Source organism: Ostrinia furnacalis, unplaced genomic scaffold (genome assembly GCF_004193835.3).
Source record: "Ostrinia furnacalis isolate ACB-3 unplaced genomic scaffold, ASM419383v2 OfSCF1653, whole genome shotgun sequence".
Classification (NCBI taxonomy): domain Eukaryota; kingdom Metazoa; phylum Arthropoda; class Insecta; order Lepidoptera; family Crambidae; genus Ostrinia; species Ostrinia furnacalis.
In genome coordinates, this window is record NW_021131892.1 from 482697 (window position 1) to 500540 (window position 17844).

Below are 17844 nucleotides of genomic sequence, written 5' to 3' on the forward strand. Positions count from 1 at the left end.
TTCTTGTGGACTATTTAATTACTTAACTATTTATATTTAAATATCACGATCGCTTAAAGATTCGGTACAATACTTTACTACAGCTCTATCGCATGTAACTGTACCTAATAATAAATTCATAACTATTTATAGATATTATGCCAGTTTAACAAATGGGCGTTATGTAAAAGAGAAAATAAAAAAATATCCGACGCGTGAATTTTTTTTTAAATTATTATAAAAGTTATAATGTCAATAACACTTATTATAAAATAATCTATATTCATACAATTAACTTTACAAGTGATTTGGTATTTAATCCGTTGTTAGGTGTTGTTTATATCAAACTTCCGTACATTTTCCTTATTAAAACAATAATTAAAACACAATCAGTTGAAGTGGAGTTCTTTGCAAATAAAATATTTCAGTCGCTCGACACACACGGCAATAAACGTACCGCGTACCTTTTGCTATATTTAATTTTGAAGTTTTCCTAAGTCGCAAGTGTCTGTGGTGATATTATTTTTCATTCGGAATGACGTGCGTGCGATTTACTTCAGTTAGTCTAAAATATTTCTGATGAAAATTGGTGTAAAATGAGGTTTTGTTCAAGTGTTTCGGTTTTACTGTGCGTGGCCCTGTGTAGTGCCAGGGAATTTTATGATAAGCTGGGTAAGTTTATGATCTACTTTATGTTAGAATAACAAAATAAAAATCGAAATAATGTAATTGGGAAAATTCATGGTAATTTTGCAAGTAGTTGCCAGGAGCGACTCAGAATTTGAAAAAAATAATTTTAAGTTACTAAAATTATTTTTTCAAGTTATTTTTATCCGCTCCGCATGGTTTCAAAATTGCCACTTTACTTCGTTCTTGGAAAATTACGTACACACAGTTAACTCCAAAGCTTAATAGGCAGTATGGTGCGTGAAAATAACCCTCAGCCTTTAAAAGTTACGATATTATTATGGGCATCCGCGAATTGTAAATGAGCTCAAGTAAAGCGTTCAAGTCATTTTATTCTGCAAGAAGCAACCACAAAATCAAGTCCTTAGCTCCAAACACTATTTATTGTACCTAATATCTAGGTAATTCCTAAAGACCATTCACCGTGAAATGTAACCAGGCAAGCCGATTGAAGAGTCGGTGAGCACGTCAAGTATTCATCCGATGTGACGCGTCATTCCCATGCATATTTCAGACTCCCCAGACGACAATTTGGTCCCAGGAAAAAATAGAAGCAGATATTAGATATTTCAGCTTCAAGGAAAAACTGAAAATAAAAGGCTTATTTTAATGACGATTTTTCCGGATGACCGCGAAAAACTGGTTCCTTGAAATTACGCAATTAAGTACCTACGTGCTTTTATTATAACTTTAAATTAAGTTTTTAATGTCAGTTCATTATACAAATCTAAAAGAGAAAAACAATTACCAAGAGAAAAACATTATTACTATAAGCAATAATATACCTACAGTGTGTCCGGTTCAAGTGTTTTTAAGAGATTTAAATGGGAGTTTTTGGAAAACTTTTTTAGCTGTCGAATGAATCCACTCGGACTCATAAAGTAAAAAAAAAATATAGCTGTAATTTTTTAATTATAGGGATAAAATGTTTTATTCCAGTGGATTTGTCGACAAAATTGATCATATTACTGCGCCCTAATGGGTCGGACACGGGTGACCGGACACACTGTATAAGTTTCTGCTTCTTCTCAGAACTGGCCCATTTTTATCCCAAAGCAGTGGTAGGCTTAAAGTAATACTGGGAGTGTAATCGTGCCTTTTAATAGCTTATTCGCACAAAATACCATCATTTTTATGACAATATACTTTTACATATTGCTGCAAACTCCAAATATTCCAAAAGTGTGGTAACATTACACTTCTATGTCATTTCGTTCCCTATTAGACCTTATCGAGTATTCTTTGGCCATAAATATTTATGTTATGGCGCGAAGTAATAATATTTCATCCACCCCTTTTGTTGAATGCAGACTTTTTCAGGATTGTATGGGATTTCGATTGCGATTTAAAATTCAATGGCAAACTCAGACGGGTCAGTGCCTCTAGTATGAGAGTTGTTACGATAAAATATTGGGCAGATAATTTTTCATGGACTCGTTAAGCACGAGAACTCTACCATGAACCGGTCGAGCTAACTGCACACGAGCTAGCATGAAACGTAACTAACCTTCAAGTGAGTACGGCACGTCCACGGTCATCACGTATCTGGCTGCGAGCTCCTGGATCCTACTGCGAGCCGCCTTTGTGCTCGCAGTGATACCGCCACTCGGCGGGTCGCTGCGATCTCCCTGCGAACCACGCGCGAGCAGCTCGCAGCGGGCTCGTGCCTAACTCACTTGATACAGTATCTGATACATTACATGCTACACGGCTATCTAGCCGAGTACCCTGCTGTAGCGAACGCGGGTAGGTGCGCGAGTAAGTGTGAGGGAGAATCGCATTCCAGCCAGGTGCGCAATTAGCATTAGCTCAATCAGACTGTACCCTCTATTTGTTAGTATGGCGCTGTCTACAGCGACGTGTGAAATGTCCAAATATTTACTAAATTTTTGTCATTTAATTGTTATCTTGAAATCATACAATACCTCATCAGTAATGGCAAAGAATAAAGCAATTATTTGTACAAGTTTGCATAAAGAATACATACCATACGATGATTGTAGGCACATAAAATTCACAGACATTTAATAAATACGAGTATTATGTAAAATTAAAAGCTCGTTTGGTCATACAATTCGTCCCCGGCTAGACTCAAACCGCAACCGCGGGCTTTGTGGTACGGTGCGCGACCACCGGTCAAGCGGCAAGTCAATCTTTATTAAACCAACTGCTGCGGTTATTCGGTTTTGGATCCGGGAGAAAAATAAACGTTCTATATCAATTACTGATGATGACATCTCATCAATCATTTGAAATTAATAAAATTCAATTTTGAATGTCTGAACTCTAGTAGAGTTAAGATATTAAAATTTAATTAATAATTTCTGTTGAAAAGAAAAAACAAATGATAGATGAAAAAGAATAATATTAAAAAGAAGTTTCTCGCCGGCCAGTCGCGGTCAAGGAGTTTGGCCGTGTGGTTGTGGTCTTTACAATTTACTTCAATGAGGGCTATCGTTCTTATACTTAACAGTTGGCACCCCTGGCGATTGACAGGACCTTACTCTACAGTGGCGCCATCTTGATGAGTGCAAATGCGATAGTCCTCCTACCACTTTCGCGCTCACCAGTTGGTGCCACTGTCTTCGCTACTAGCAAGTGACAGGACCTTACTCTACAGTGGCGCTAACTGGTGAGCGCTAAAACGATAGCCCTCATTCTATGCCATCAGATCAGATAGATCTAAAAACTAAATAATAAGAAGGAGAAAGAAGATTGTCAATAAGATTGCGTTGTTTATAATTTTCAATTTAGAATCCAATAGCATACCGACGCCTTAGAGTGAAAATCTCTTAAGTGTAAAAGTAATTGTTCAGGATGAAGATGAAGGCGTCTTTTATGTTTTTTTGTTAATTTAACAAGTAAATTTAATCCGCTTTTATATCCAGCAGAACTGTCATATTCTGTAAGATTGGCCGAAATGCATAAAATGTATAAAATAATATGAGAAAACATGCATTCCCGAGGTTTTTATTACAACCTTAACTTTTCTTTGTCTCTCCCAGACCGCTACCTCATAGCCTGTCACTCTACCGACTTCGTCTGCTTCAAGAAGCAGTACCAGTCCCTACGGGACAACTTCCTGCTGGGCAGCCCACAGCTGGGCCTGGCGGATTACGAGCCTTACTACTTCCGGTATGGCGACAGCGGAACCTGCATCAAGTTGTCTGGACTGGAGGAGAGCCGGTTGGTTGGCATTGGGTAAGTTAAAGTTAAAAAAATCCATTAACTTCACCATTTAAAAAAACTGTTATTAACCCCCTCGAAGCATAGTTTTGAACCGCATGGAATGTGCAATTCTGACGTCTAAAAAGTGTCAATTCTTTGTGTAATAGAGATAGGTACTAACTCTTTCAAAGTCAAAGTCAAAGTCAAAATTTCTTTATTTGTTTGGACTAATAAATAGTTCTTACAAATCGTCATTTTGCTCTTAAGGAGCCTCTACATGTCTCATAATCTTTTTACCCTACCAGCGCTTCGAGACCAACATTTGGCAAGTGCTGAGAAGAAGCGCCGCAACAAACTCAGTCACCACTGTCTGCCGGTTAATATAAATAAATAGAAATAGTAGTAGTAGGTACATTCGATTCAGGAGCAGTTCTCTGAATTTACCATGCATTCTTGTATGGTGTATCTTATAAGAATGGGTGTACAAGATTGCGTGGTATATTAAACAAGGTAGTCACGTGCTAATATCTAGACTTACATATTAAGATACTAGTAGAAATGACTCGCATACATAAATTTGAATAACTTGGATTGACCAGTCCCCGAAAGCAGCGCCTGTTCACAGACATGACGAGTGAACCAGCCATCGCTTCACTCGACCATATTAGAGGGAATGTAACGACCCGCCTCACTACTTTCTATATCGTTGATATTATGAGCAAACACTTTTTCAGCATTTTTTCTCAACATTTATTAATTTAACGAATGTAGGTACTATATTATATTCTAATGTGTCTTTTCTTAAGTAACGACTTCAATTATTTTTACTTTATTGTATACCTTTACCAAAAAGAAAGGATTAATCCAGGAGGAAGATAAATTGAACCACAAGTAATCAGCGTTAGCAAGCGAATCGATTGAAACCGCTCGAAGTGCATTTCCAAACATTAACACTTCAATCGCTGTAGAGCAGCACTCACTAGTGTGGTTTGTTTATTTTTACTTATCGATAATCCATTATGCTCTGGCATGGAAACTCGATAGTCTTATTCAAATTCTTTATTTGCATAAGAATAAGGTACTTTTAAATCCTATATGAAATGGTATTTTATCAAAAGTGCAGTCCTATTTAGCCAATGTCAGTTAGCATGCAAATTATAAATTTTATTGTAAGTTTAATAAATGTTTTACAGTATGAGTCTTCCGGTGACTTGGTTCACTTTTTTTAAGTTTATTTAAATTATTTTTTCTCTTTAAACTTGTACTTTATTTAATTCTTCTATGACATATCATGTCACTGAGAAACACAACAAATGGTACTAAGTTTGAGACATTCATTTGAGCTTAACATTTCATATAAGTTTTTGTGCTATTCTTTTTATAAACTACTGATGTCTACGTGACTTCTATCAGTATGATATCTATCAGATGTTATCTACTTACTTTTATCACACCTACACATACTTCAAAGTTCCAGCAAAGATATTTCAGCTCTCTACGATTGTTTTGTAACAACAACTATCGACACTTTGGCGTCACTCGGAGGAACTCCACTCTGGAAGTTTCCAGACAGGTGTAACCAAACTTAGCACTCACTTGGAATCTTTGGAACACGAGCAGTTTACGGTTAACAGAAACTAACAGTTTGTGGAGAATCCCGCAGACTGGTTTATTATATTACATACTTTAGCGTTGGTTTATGCTCGAAGTACTGTTATTTTGTTGAATAAGTGAATAATGTACTGAGGTTGGAATTTCTGAGCTTTATAATTACGAATGCATTTGTCTATGTGTAGGTAACTATTACCACAGAATAATAACAAGTACTATATTACACTAAAATCATTTAATAGACTTCAATTCTCCAGTGTCTTCGTTTGTAACGTATTCGATTTTTTTTAACCGCCTCTGTGGTCTAGTGGTAAGACCACCTGCTTCAGACGCAGAGGTCCCGGGTTCGATTCCCAGTGGGGCAGATTTTTCTGTTCGGTTTGGTTGGTGGTAGGGCTTGTTCTAAGTCCGCCTGGCTAGCTACCACCATCTCTAAGTCTGTCGCCATAACAACAATGTTAACAGCATTGTTGTGTTCCGGCAGTTAGAGTTAAGATAGCCAGTTCCTCCGTGGTTGAGGATTCCGGGTGAAGCTCGCTTCCACCTTCGGCCTGATCATCATTTACCATCAGGTGAGATACAGGCCAAAAGCTTCCTCGTTGTGGATAAAAAAAAATGATAGTAATTTAATTAAAATATGGTGAATCTGAATGCCATACTTCTACTGCTTCCTTCGGCATTACAATACAGAGGTAAAATACAGTAGTATTTTAGCCTCTAGAATGACAAGACCTTACTCTACAGTAGCGCTTACTAGTGAGCCTTTTCAGCTTGTAGAACATTATAATTACTATCCTGAATCACTTTTTCGTGTATAATATTAATTCCAGTACAATAAATATGAATATTTAATTGTTTCAGAATTGACAGTGACACGAATTTATACACATTAATTTTGGAGCTGCCATTGAAAATACAACAAGTGAGGAATGACACGCAACCGTGCTCCGACCCAGCTCACGGTATGTGTTGGTTATTTTAATCAATACTAATATTATAAAGCTGAAGAGTTTGTTTGTTTACTTGAACGCGCTAATCTCAAGAACTACCGGTCCGATTTGAAAAATTCTTTCAGTGTTAGATAGCCCATTTATTGAGGAAGGCTATAGGCTATATACCATCACGCTACGAGTAATAGGTGCAGAGCAAAAATGTTGCGAAAACGGGTTTTCACGCGTAAGAAGTCGCGGGCACAGCTAGTAAGTTATACAACTAGTATATTATTAAACATTAAAACTGCAGTTATATTGCTAATTTTGTGGGAATACATGAATATTAGTTAGTCCTTCACTCAAAATTACTGGATACTTTCGAATTATTCCTACTTATTTATAGTGCGGTCAGTCTGTGTAATAAAGTCATGTATTTTTATACTCTCGGCTAGCATTTTAATTTAAGAAAACCCCTTTAATATAATTTTATTATTTCTACAGCATTTTCCGGTATTGGAGAGCAAGATGGTAAGTGTCACAATACCTATTGAGATTTAACTCTGTTTGTATACTCGTAGTTCAAACTTAAGTATTATTAATATAAAAAGTGACGTATAAAAACAGATACACATAAAACAAATACTGTTGTCGAGTAATCAATGCGTTATTCAATCATATCAATATGTAAACACACTAAAATTTAAACATCGTTTATACCTAGGCTATTTTATTATTTCAGGTCCATTGAAGAAGTTCACTGGAAACGGTGAGTAATGAATTATTTATTTCAGTAATAATATTAAACGCTTACCTAATTTGTTTTTTAATTCAACTTGTAAAAATATTCATTTTTTTTACTCTATTGGTCAGAATTTTTATGAATTTATTTTTATGAAAGCGTGCATATTAATTATTTTTTTAAGTTTTTACAACCAATATTTATTTTTAGCACAGTAGAGTTTATTTTAGATGAGCCAAGTTGCAACATTTTAAATAATAAAAGAGTTTAAATAATAATATACTTTTTACCAATCCTCTATGATTTTTTATAAATACTTATTTTTAGAGAAATAACTCTTATTAATTATACCATTATACAGAAATTCGGACCATATTCGCTCGACTTTCTCATTTCCAAGTAATACATTATTATTGCCACTTAGGATTGTAATTCTAATTTCGTTCTCTAATAGCCTATTTAGTTACTTTCCGACCACTCTAATAATGTGAATAGAAACGTTAATGGACTCTTTAACGATTTAATTTTCGTTTGATCTATGGACGTCGGCACGTTTAAATAAATACTGTGGCTTCTTATGTAGTTGTAATAAAAGCGATTTTTACAACAAAACTGTATTATTATGATGAGCTGTACTTAATGAGATTCACAAATATTCAGTTGTCTCCCAGCTTGACGACATAATATAGCGCGAAATAGTTATTTTAACAAATTATCAAAGATAAAACACGCACTTAAAACTATCCTATTTTCCAAAGAGCCTTGTATTTACCTAGAATTTACTTTGAAAGGTGTTTGTTAGATCGATTCAATTTTGAAAGTGACCTACGTCTACCACAAAGTTTTTATCAATAGCTTTATAAACCAAACTTAAAAGTTTCTAATGCAAAACAAAGCTTACTTTTCAGAAATCATACTACATTATTATCATAATATTATATTTCACTGTAATAATCCTCAGCCATTAGAAAGCGTTTTTGTTTATCCTGTCCTTTGAAATCTTTTCAGAGCTTCCACAAAGCGATATCAATCATCCCGCGAAGCTTTATGCTCGGAGCTTCCAAAGTTCGGACGACGAGCTTAGTTATTTTGCCGTAGTGTTGACGGCCACACCATCAATTTGACTTTGGGTCCAAGTTTTGCAAAATTGTTTGTGAACCAGTATTCAATCTTCAACCATATTTATGCTCGGATGGGGGACGGTTTTTAATCTTAAAGCTCTAGTAGAGTTAGACAGATAAATTACCTATATGAATTCTACATAAAACTGTCAATCACAAGCATTCTTTTCGTAGTCTTTTCTTGCTAGGAAACCATACTTTCTATAAAAATTGGGAAAACGATTTTTTATAAATTAAAAGCAAATAACAATGGTAGGCGTCAAATGTTACTAAGTACTAGACGCTTAGGTTGGGTTGCATTGCACCATCTTACTTTAACTTTGACAAACGTCAAAAATCTGTCAAACTCCATACAAAAAATACTTGTTATCGTTATAGTTACGGTCAAAGTTAGGTGGTGCAACTTAGATTTTCTACGCACCGATTTAACATGTTACTATGGCTCATTATTACTGCTAGTGTAATGCGAATTTATTAATAAATTGTTCCTTAATCGTAACCAATATCAATCTACATTGGCATATTGGCTCCAACATATCATATTGGTTCAAGCATTACCCTAATCCTCAACTGCATAATAGTACAATACCCACTAGATCCAGCCCTTGGCCGCCACAAAGCACCGCAATACTCAACAATGGAACTCGAGCTATGGCGTAATTAGCGATGCATTCAGCCGAGGGTTGGGGATGAGGATGAGAAATCATACAAGATAGCTGGGCAGATGACATAGTTTTCAATCTATACTAATATTATAAAGCTGAAGAGTTTGTTTGTTTGTTTACTTGAACGCGCTAGTCTCCGGAACTACTGGTCCGATTTGAAAAATTCTTTCAGTGTTAGATAGCCCATTTATCGAGGAAGGCTATAGGCTATACAACATCAATAGGAGCAGAACAATAATGAAAAATGTTGTGAAAACGGGTTTTCTCGCGTACGAAGTCGCGGGCACAGCTAATCCCTAATTTGACATGTAGTTGTAATCCCCTATTACAACTATTTGCAACAAAATTGTATAGTCCGCTGTTTTATATACAACTTGAATCTTGCTGCTCAATGTACACACACCGGCAGATTTAGCGGAACGCAAAAAAAAGTATGAAAATAAGGAAAATTACTACTGATCTATGAAATATTTATTATACAAAATAAAGAGATAATTAAAATAAAATAAAATAACATATATTTTTTAAATATTTAGTCGTTTTTATTTAATAAAAAATCATCGAAACGAAATTTCAATTTTTCAGTTTTGAACAAAAATTAGAAATTGTGGCCAGATTAAAAATTAGGGTAGCTTATCACTATCCAAATGAATGAATTAATGATGGGTATTTCCCCCTCTTGCTCTGATGATGGTTTCCATTCATCTGAGCATGCTGCAGTTAATGATATGAAGGGTATTTTGGGGCAATGTCTGCCATTCCTCTAGTAACGCGTTTCTCAACACCACCGGTGGTATTCTGAGTTTAACACATCTTTTAAGAAAGTCCAAGACATGCTCTATAGGATTCTTGTCTAGGGATCTTGCCAGCCACTGCATCATGGGTATATCCAAATGGTTTAGATGTGCCTGTACTGAGCGAGCACTGTGAAAACGAACATTATCGTGAATTAAACTAAAGGAGTCCACAATAAATGGAGTAAATGGCACATCATGTTCTTCTAAAATGTTCCTAGTGTACCATTCAGAAGTCGTATTTCCTCCATCACCCACCACTAACTCCGTGCGAGCTCCCAAAAAAATCCTTCCCCACACCAGAATTAAGCTACCTCCATAAACCACGATATTTTCAAAATTAAGACTAAATGTTACGTTCTCTTTGTGTCTCCATATTCGCTATCTTCCATCGATCTGGTTTAAGAGAACTCTGCACTCATAAGTGAAGAGATCATGCCTCCAGTCGTTCAAGACCCAATCACGATATTCACGTGAAAAGTTCAATATGTTTTTTCGGTGCTGTGTCACAAGTTGGAGCTTTCTCGGGTATGCACGACCCTATACCAACTTCAGTAAATCTCCTGTGAACTGTGGGCTCAGTCACTCTTACTCCTCGAGTGTCTTTAAGGTTATTTCTGGCTTGAACAGCAGGTAACCGCGACTTTCTGAAAACTCGAAGTTGTAAAAAACGGTCATCCCGTCGCGAAGTACGCCTTTTTCTGACTTGAACCCTCCTCCTAACGACAGAAATGATCAATCTGTACCGTTGGTTACTGCCATGGGTGGTCGATACTGATCAACGACGTCTTACGGCAGCCGATTTGTATGCATGGCCGTTACTTCTCATTTCATCTGCCTTAATGATTTCTGACGGTGCTAAGCTGGGCATAATAAACCCTTATAAGTAACTGAATGCTTACACAACAAAATTCTCAGAAAAAAACATCTTTCACGTAAAAGAAATCCAAATTAGCAAAAGCTTCATTCAATTCAAAACACTCAACGAAACTGTTGATGGGGTAATTTAAACAAAATAATTAAAAAAATATACTGTTGGCAATTATTTTTTTCATATTTAGAATTAAATTAAAAAATAATGTCATAATTAGGCATTTTTTTCCTAAAATAATGATGATATTGATGCTTTTTTTTCCGTTCCTCTAAATCTGCCGGTGTGTGTAGTTGACATACAGATACAGAATATAGTCCATAAACAATAGGCACCCGGCACAGCGGAGTATCGAGCCGTGCTCAGTATAATTAGCTGCATTCAGCGCCGCCCGGTTAACCGGAGTGAACAAACAACACAGCATACTATTGTATGCATAGTTCATGAGGCGAGCATTAAATAGAAAAGAGAAGCGAGGGTTCTGAAACGGTTTATATGTAAAGATAGGTACAGCTTTAGGTAAAATAATGGTCGAAGTAAAATTTATTCAGAATTATGCAATAGAAAAAGTGTATGTAGTGGTATGTGGTCATGTAAAAAAAATCTGTTTTCAAAGTTAAATATTTAAGGAATTAAAGATACAGTTGCTTAGAATAAGAATCTTTACAGTTTTACAGTGTTTATCATTTCATAATATAAATTACTTATACATATAATTATTAATTTACAATACAATAAAAAGTCTATTAATTAATTTATCAAATATGCATATTTGCGCAACTTGGCCCTTATTTTTACCGTGCTTACAGTATTTTGCAAATTAATTTAAAAATTTGATGTTTCTAGCTACCGTTCAAGTGATCTACCCGTACGACTTGAAGAAGAAGAAGGGTAACATGCACATGATCCTGGGGGAAGAGGGTCTGGACGTCATCCTGGACATCCCAGACTTGGAGGAGTTGAGATTGGGAACCCAGCAAGACAGTAAGTTGTAGGGATGTTATGGATATGTAGTTTCGGTTATGGATACGGTTACGGACATAGGAACAATATTATACCGGTTTCGGTTACGGTTACGGATATTTTTTTATTTCGGATATCCTAAAGTTTCGGTTACGGTTACGGATATCCATAACATTCCTGGTAAGTTGGCACAGTTTTACCCGACTGCGCGACGGAAAGAAGTGGTAATTTAAGAAGAGGTTGGTCCATAATACTAATTTGATATACGTGTACATTGGCAAGTACAAGTCGGTCTCTATATGTCGGTAGCTATGCTGAAAATATGATGCGTGTAGTGTAGGGTAGTTGTTCCTTTATAATTAGGTACTTAATTGGTGGAAAATCGCTACAGTGAACCTGTATTGTTCACCCTTTTGTTTATGATGATATTAATAGAGGGACATCTAGCTAGGACTAACTTTCTCTCTAAGTTGCGGTCTCTACAATTCATTTAGTCGATTGAAAATAAGGAAAAAGGCATCTGCTGCTCGCAGCAACTCTCAAAGATTTTTATTCGACAAACTAATACCTAACACATATCGTTACTTGATTAAAAGTTATTTCAATAACCGTCCGTGCTTTGACCTACCTATCTAATTAAATTCTAAAAGTTTTTTTTTTTTTTGCCAAGGCAGGTATTTGACCACAATCGCACCTGATGTTAAGTGGGAAGCAGTCTAGGATGGTACTACCTACATTGTTTACTACATAAACATCTTTGAGTAATAATTTTGTTCGCAGTCCAAGAGTACGAGCTGTCAGAGTGGGCGTATGAGCTGGTGCAGCACATCAACGCGGCGCAGGACTTCGCCCTGCCCTTCACCAGCAGGCTCCATACCTTTACTGCGAAGATCGCTCTTGAAAGGTACAAACACTGTGCAGTCCTTGCAGCAAACTTTCAAGAAGAGAGTGTTTTTACACCTTAAAGGCCGGCAACGCACTTGTGACGCCCTCGGACTGCGGGTGTCTATGGGCGACGGTAATCACTTACCATCAGGTGATCCGTCTGCCCGTTTGCCTCCCATAAAAAAGTCCGCGTTTCACCCCTATAGTACTCGGAACAATAGGATTTCACTATTGTGAAATGCCTTATAGACCTAGGGGAGTGTAGAGACTACGAGGCATCCACTGTTTAAATTATTTGTAGAATGTTTTTATAAAGTTAATTTCTCCATAATCCAGCGATCGACAAGAATCTAACTACCGTTCGTCGACTCGGAGGTTAGATGCCGACACATCACTTTAAGCCTATTTTTTTTAGAGAAAAAATATCCACTCCCTTGATATAATCTTAACGGGTGATACCACAGGCAGAAATTTCTAACCTAACCTACCCTTTGGTGTGAAAATGATGATTGTTGACTTACCTGCAAATAAAGAAAAGTTAGAATTAGTTAAGATGAAAAACATTCAGTGTAATGTAACGAGAGGTCCCGGGTTCGATTCCCGGCCGGCCAGAAATTGAAATGATGAATTTTGATTTCTGTGACGGGTCTGGGTGTTACTACGAGTATGTATTTATAATATGTATTTACAAAAAAAGTATTTAAGTAAGTAGGTATGTTTATATCCGTTATCTAGTGTCCAAAGTACAAGCTTTGCTTAGTTAGGGGCTAGAAGCGTAGTAAAATGTCCAAGGATATCTGGGGGCACGGCAGTGCCCCCACCAAGTCGAGCAAAAAAGCGGCACGGCCGTACCATCCTTTTCTCGAAGCAATTCAGGCCATTTTCGACCGCCTGTAACTTCGTTGTGGATAAAACTAGAAGGCTGAATTTTCATTAGCTATGCAGGCATTGTAAAGACACGGTATATTTAAAATTTCATTCAATTTGAACCAGTAGTTTAAGAATTATAACGGGTCAAAGTTACTTAATTTTGTCACTCACTGACTGACTCACTGACTCACCGATCATCAAAATTCTAAGGCACTTCTAGCAGACCTAGAAGCTTCAAATTTGGAATATAAGTAGTGTTTGGTGTATGAATCAAGGAAAAACTAAAATATTTGGGGGCACGGTAGTGCAACCGCCAAGTCGAGTAAAATTTTTCAATTTCGGTCCAGTTTTCTAGATACATAACTGCTGTCTACAAAATACAAAAAGAAATGAGATCCCATCAAAAACAATACTTGTCAAAAAAACCAAGTCTCGCAACTCAGTTGTTCTACGGTAAAAAGTTGTGAGATCCATGTAATACCAAGTCCAGGCCAGGAAATCTTTAACGTTTTACATAAATATATTGACTTGGCCATCGCATGAAAACACGTGTAAATTAAATTATTTAGTGCGATGGCCAAGTCAATAATTTATGTAAAACGTTAAAGATTTCCTGGCCTGGACTTGGTATTACATGGATCTCACAACTTTTTACCGTAGAACAACTGAGTTGCGAGACTTGTTTTTTTTGACAAGTATTGTTTTTGATGGGATTTATTTATTACTTACTAGCTTTCCGCCCGCGGCTTCGCCCGCGTGAAATTTTGTGTCACAGAAACACTTTATCGCGCGCGTCCCTGTTTCAAAAACCGGGATAAAAACTATCCTATGTCCTTTCCCGAGACTCAAGACATCAAAATCGGTTCAAGCGAGACAGACAGAGTTACCTTCGCATTTATAATATTAGTATAGATTAATGTAATAAAATGATTTGTTTTACAGATATCTTCTCCTGTACCCCGAAGAAGAGTACACAGACATACACTTCGCGTTTACCGACTCACCATTTTTCGATGTTACTGGTAGAAAATAAAGTTGAAAAATACAATTACCTTTCCTTTTACCTTTGTTATTTTCAAAGGTAATCTAATACTACGATATGGCAAATATTTCTGAGAAGATCACGTGCATTTATTAAAGAAAAACGTTAATTCATTTTAATAAAAAACAAAATACGTAGACCATTTTCAGGGCACTTATAAATACATACGAGTATACAGTCCCGAAATAGCATACCCTACTACCACTTTGGGACAACATATCGCTGAGAAGAAATGGCAGAAGAAACTGAGTCACATTAAATATTTTAAATTTAAATGAAACCGACAAAGTGACAATAGTCCAGTAGAATTAGCTTTTAAATCGGAAATAATTCCTACAAAAGATTTTATTGCTTTAATGGCTTCATTGGTTGCCCATTAAGACTCTCCTAAGTTTTCGACTTAGACGGAGTTGTGCTAAAGTGGTGGGGGCCCCCGAAAGGGGCGCTTTTTCGGTTTTCCAGTTATACCGCGTAAATGACTTACCCCATCGAAAAGTGGTCTTCCTGATGGTTGAAGGGCATTTAATTCTGCATTAAATAAGACCAAATTCATATGTTTTGAACAAACTGTTCTCGTNGCAAAAAAATCTTTTGTAGGAATTATTTCCGAATTAATCAATTTTTGTGTTTAATTCTACTGGCCTAAAAGTATAACTGATTATCAACTCTTACAATATTCATATCTCTCCCTAACTTAATCTTTGAGAGTCGCTCTTTATGTTTCTTAGATGCCTTTAATTTAATTACGTAACTCCTTGCTACCGGTGAAGATGGATGTCTGCCTAAGCACCCCTATTTATCGTCGTGGCCCAAATTGCCTATCAGAGCTCAAGTAATGGCAAGGGTTTCAGCGATTAGTTTCGGAAAATAATTAAAAAAGTCACTCCTGGACGATAATTTATCCAGGCGGCCTTCCTGCTGGCTGGTGTGCCACAGAGTTGCGTTTGCGTCTAAATTACCTGCGTCGCTTCCACCTTCGTTCGGCCTGATCAGCAGTTTCCATCAGGTGAGAATTTGTGAATTTAAAAAACGTTTTTACACTTAGTAGAGGATCTTAGGCGCTCAGTCAAAAAGTTTGTATCTTTTGAACATTGTATCTTTTACTTCTTGTAAAATACATTATTTAGTTACTTAATTTTTGTAATAATTTATAGTTCCTGTGACGTTGTAATGGTACATAAAAGTTACATTTTACCCGACCACACCAAAGGGTTATTGCTAATGCAATTAGCATCTTGTTTTGCGTGTTTCCAAGATATGTGTGTATATCTGTTATTTATGTTTAAAACAATGTAATCCACAAATCAATCCGTGCCATGTAAGCTGAAAGTCTGTGGCGTTCTAGGTCAGGGAGTCTAGTAAAAAATGGGGGGGGGTGGAAAAATGAGTAAGATTAATATGCGAAAATTAGCTGCCTTGGAAAACATAGGCGAAGGGCCTGCCCAGTTTGCAGAGCAAACTTTCAGATACCGCCTGTCATTTAATTTTGAACCTTACCGTTTATTGTTTAGGTCTAAAACAAAGTGAAGGTACAGCTGCTGATTGCATAGAGCCTTTGTGTAGGAGTCCCAGTTTAGTGAGGATGTTGGGAAGTGAATTTGCTTTTTGTTTGTATTTGGGAGCTGGAGCTTGCTACTTGCTAGACATACAAGCTTTAATTAAATCTAAACAAAGGAATGAATAAGTGTGTATGTGTACATTCCAATAAAAATAACAGATTTTTACTAAATGCAAATAAAGATACGGGACTATTCCCGCCTCTGGTTCCCAACGCTGCAACTCCTGTGTAGCCAGGATCTACAGCTTGAACGCCAATAAAAACCCCATCAGTGAAGATCAAGTTGTGAAAGATAAGTAAACGGTATTCGTAACAAAATAACTGCATTATTTTTTCTGTCTGTTCCAGCATAACTTTAAATGATTTGTCACACTGAATGCAGCCTGTGGTCGTCAAAGTGATAGACTCTATGAATGCAGCCCGCATAATGTATGATAACTTTGAACTGACCGCAGTGTGGCAAATCCTTAAAATTGCTTTACTGATTTTGACAGGACTTTCATTGGTAGTCTACTAACTTGGTAAGGTATATTATGTAACGAAGACTTTCAATGGGTCCTTTTATTTAAGGAAAAGAACTAGCTTCGCGAATAAAATCTAACACCCGTATTCACAAACGATGCTTGCTTAAGAGAAGCCGCAAATCGAACGCACAGCGTTGAATAGAGCTCTGTGATTGGTTCATGTGTCACCCTGTGCGTCCACGCGCACTGTGAGACCTCATAGTAATGTTTGTGAATACGGGCGTAAGAGTAAACTGTAGAAAACAAAAATTACTAAAATCTTTTTTTATTAGGGTTTGTTTGTTCACACAGTTGTTTGAATATTTTTATATCCCCCATAACAACCCGTAGTGTTGTCACCATTTTATCATTTTTATTCTCCTGTCTCAAACTAAGCGCTACAAATGTGTTCCGCTTGAAATATGGCAGATTTATTCACAATCCCACATGAAAAACAGGAAGATGTGAGAAAAGGTGCAAATTAAACTTACTGTGGGTATTTGTAGAATATATGGCCCAGCATTTTGACGGCAGTTATTTTATTTAAAAGAACTACAAGATGTATGTGACAGTTTTAAAACAAACACGTATTTATTCTACATTTTACAGTGACGAGTAGCTAAAGAAGCTATAACAAGAACAACCTGTACCGCAAAAAACCGTACCTGCAAAAAACCCTTTATTCGCATAATATCAGATTCTCAAAATATCAGATTCTTAAAATATTAGATTATCAAAATAGCAGAATCTCAATATAACCGAAATTGGACATTCAACGTGAAAAATATATTTGTATTACCTATGCAGGGTGTCCAGAAAGTAGAGGTCAAGCCGAAATGAACATGATATCTACTTTAAATAAATATGAAGAATGCTAATTTATGCACAGTATACAGGGTGTTTGGCGGAAAACTGTTCATAAAAAATGTTTCATAATGTTTCATCATCTCTGTAAACAGTTTATAAACAGTCCATAAACATAGGTGATGAAACATTGTTTATGATACATGTTGCCGTACTCCCCGCTATGAGTGGAGAGCAAGTGTGGACGGTCAAGTTTCAGAAACCTGTGTTTATGGTAAACTTGTTTCACACAAGTCATAAACAGTTTATCAACAAATGTTGCCTAGTGAATACATAGCTTTAGGGTCAAATGGGCAAACTTGTATAGATGACCCAAGCTGAACTGTCCCACCAAACTCAATGACAGGGGGGCGCTACCATCGTTCAACTATATGGTTTCCAACATGGCAAAAATCGGAATCAGCGATCCGGTATTGACGGTGGCGCCCCACTGTCAATGTCATGGATAGGACAGTTCAGTATTTTGGAACTTGCCGCTGGATATAATTTTAAATCTATGGTAATCTTTTTTGTTTTCAATAAGTGTTTGTCTCATATTCAAAAATAAATTTTATTTAAAAAATAAATGTTGTCTTGATTGTACTTTGGCTAT

The 17844-nt window shown here is 36.5% G+C and overlaps 1 protein-coding gene across 1 annotated transcript; it reads left to right on the forward strand.

Annotated features, from left to right (window-relative positions):
• The first annotated feature begins 476 nt into the window (after positions 1–476).
• Positions 477–14330, forward strand: LOC114353347 (uncharacterized). The gene is made up of 8 exons (XM_028305315.1): positions 477–651; positions 3672–3867; positions 6307–6407; positions 6879–6905; positions 7117–7143; positions 11414–11551; positions 12311–12434; positions 14228–14330. Exons 1-8 carry the CDS (start codon positions 576–578, stop codon positions 14316–14318), a joined length of 780 nt encoding a protein of 259 aa, XP_028161116.1. The 5' UTR covers positions 477–575; the 3' UTR covers positions 14319–14330.
• The last annotated feature ends 3514 nt before the right edge of the window (positions 14331–17844 follow it).

Excerpts from the sequence above, each read along its gene's own strand:
- LOC114353347 (XM_028305315.1), top strand. The coding sequence starts at position 576 with ATGAGGTTTTGTTCAAGTGTTTCGGTTTTACTGTGCGTGGCCCTGTGT. Across the intron at positions 7,144-11,413 it reads GAAGAAGTTCACTGGAAACG|CTACCGTTCAAGTGATCTAC; the intron begins GTGAGTAATGAA and ends TGATGTTTCTAG. Across the intron at positions 11,552-12,310 it reads ATTGGGAACCCAGCAAGACA|TCCAAGAGTACGAGCTGTCA; the intron begins GTAAGTTGTAGG and ends TTTTGTTCGCAG.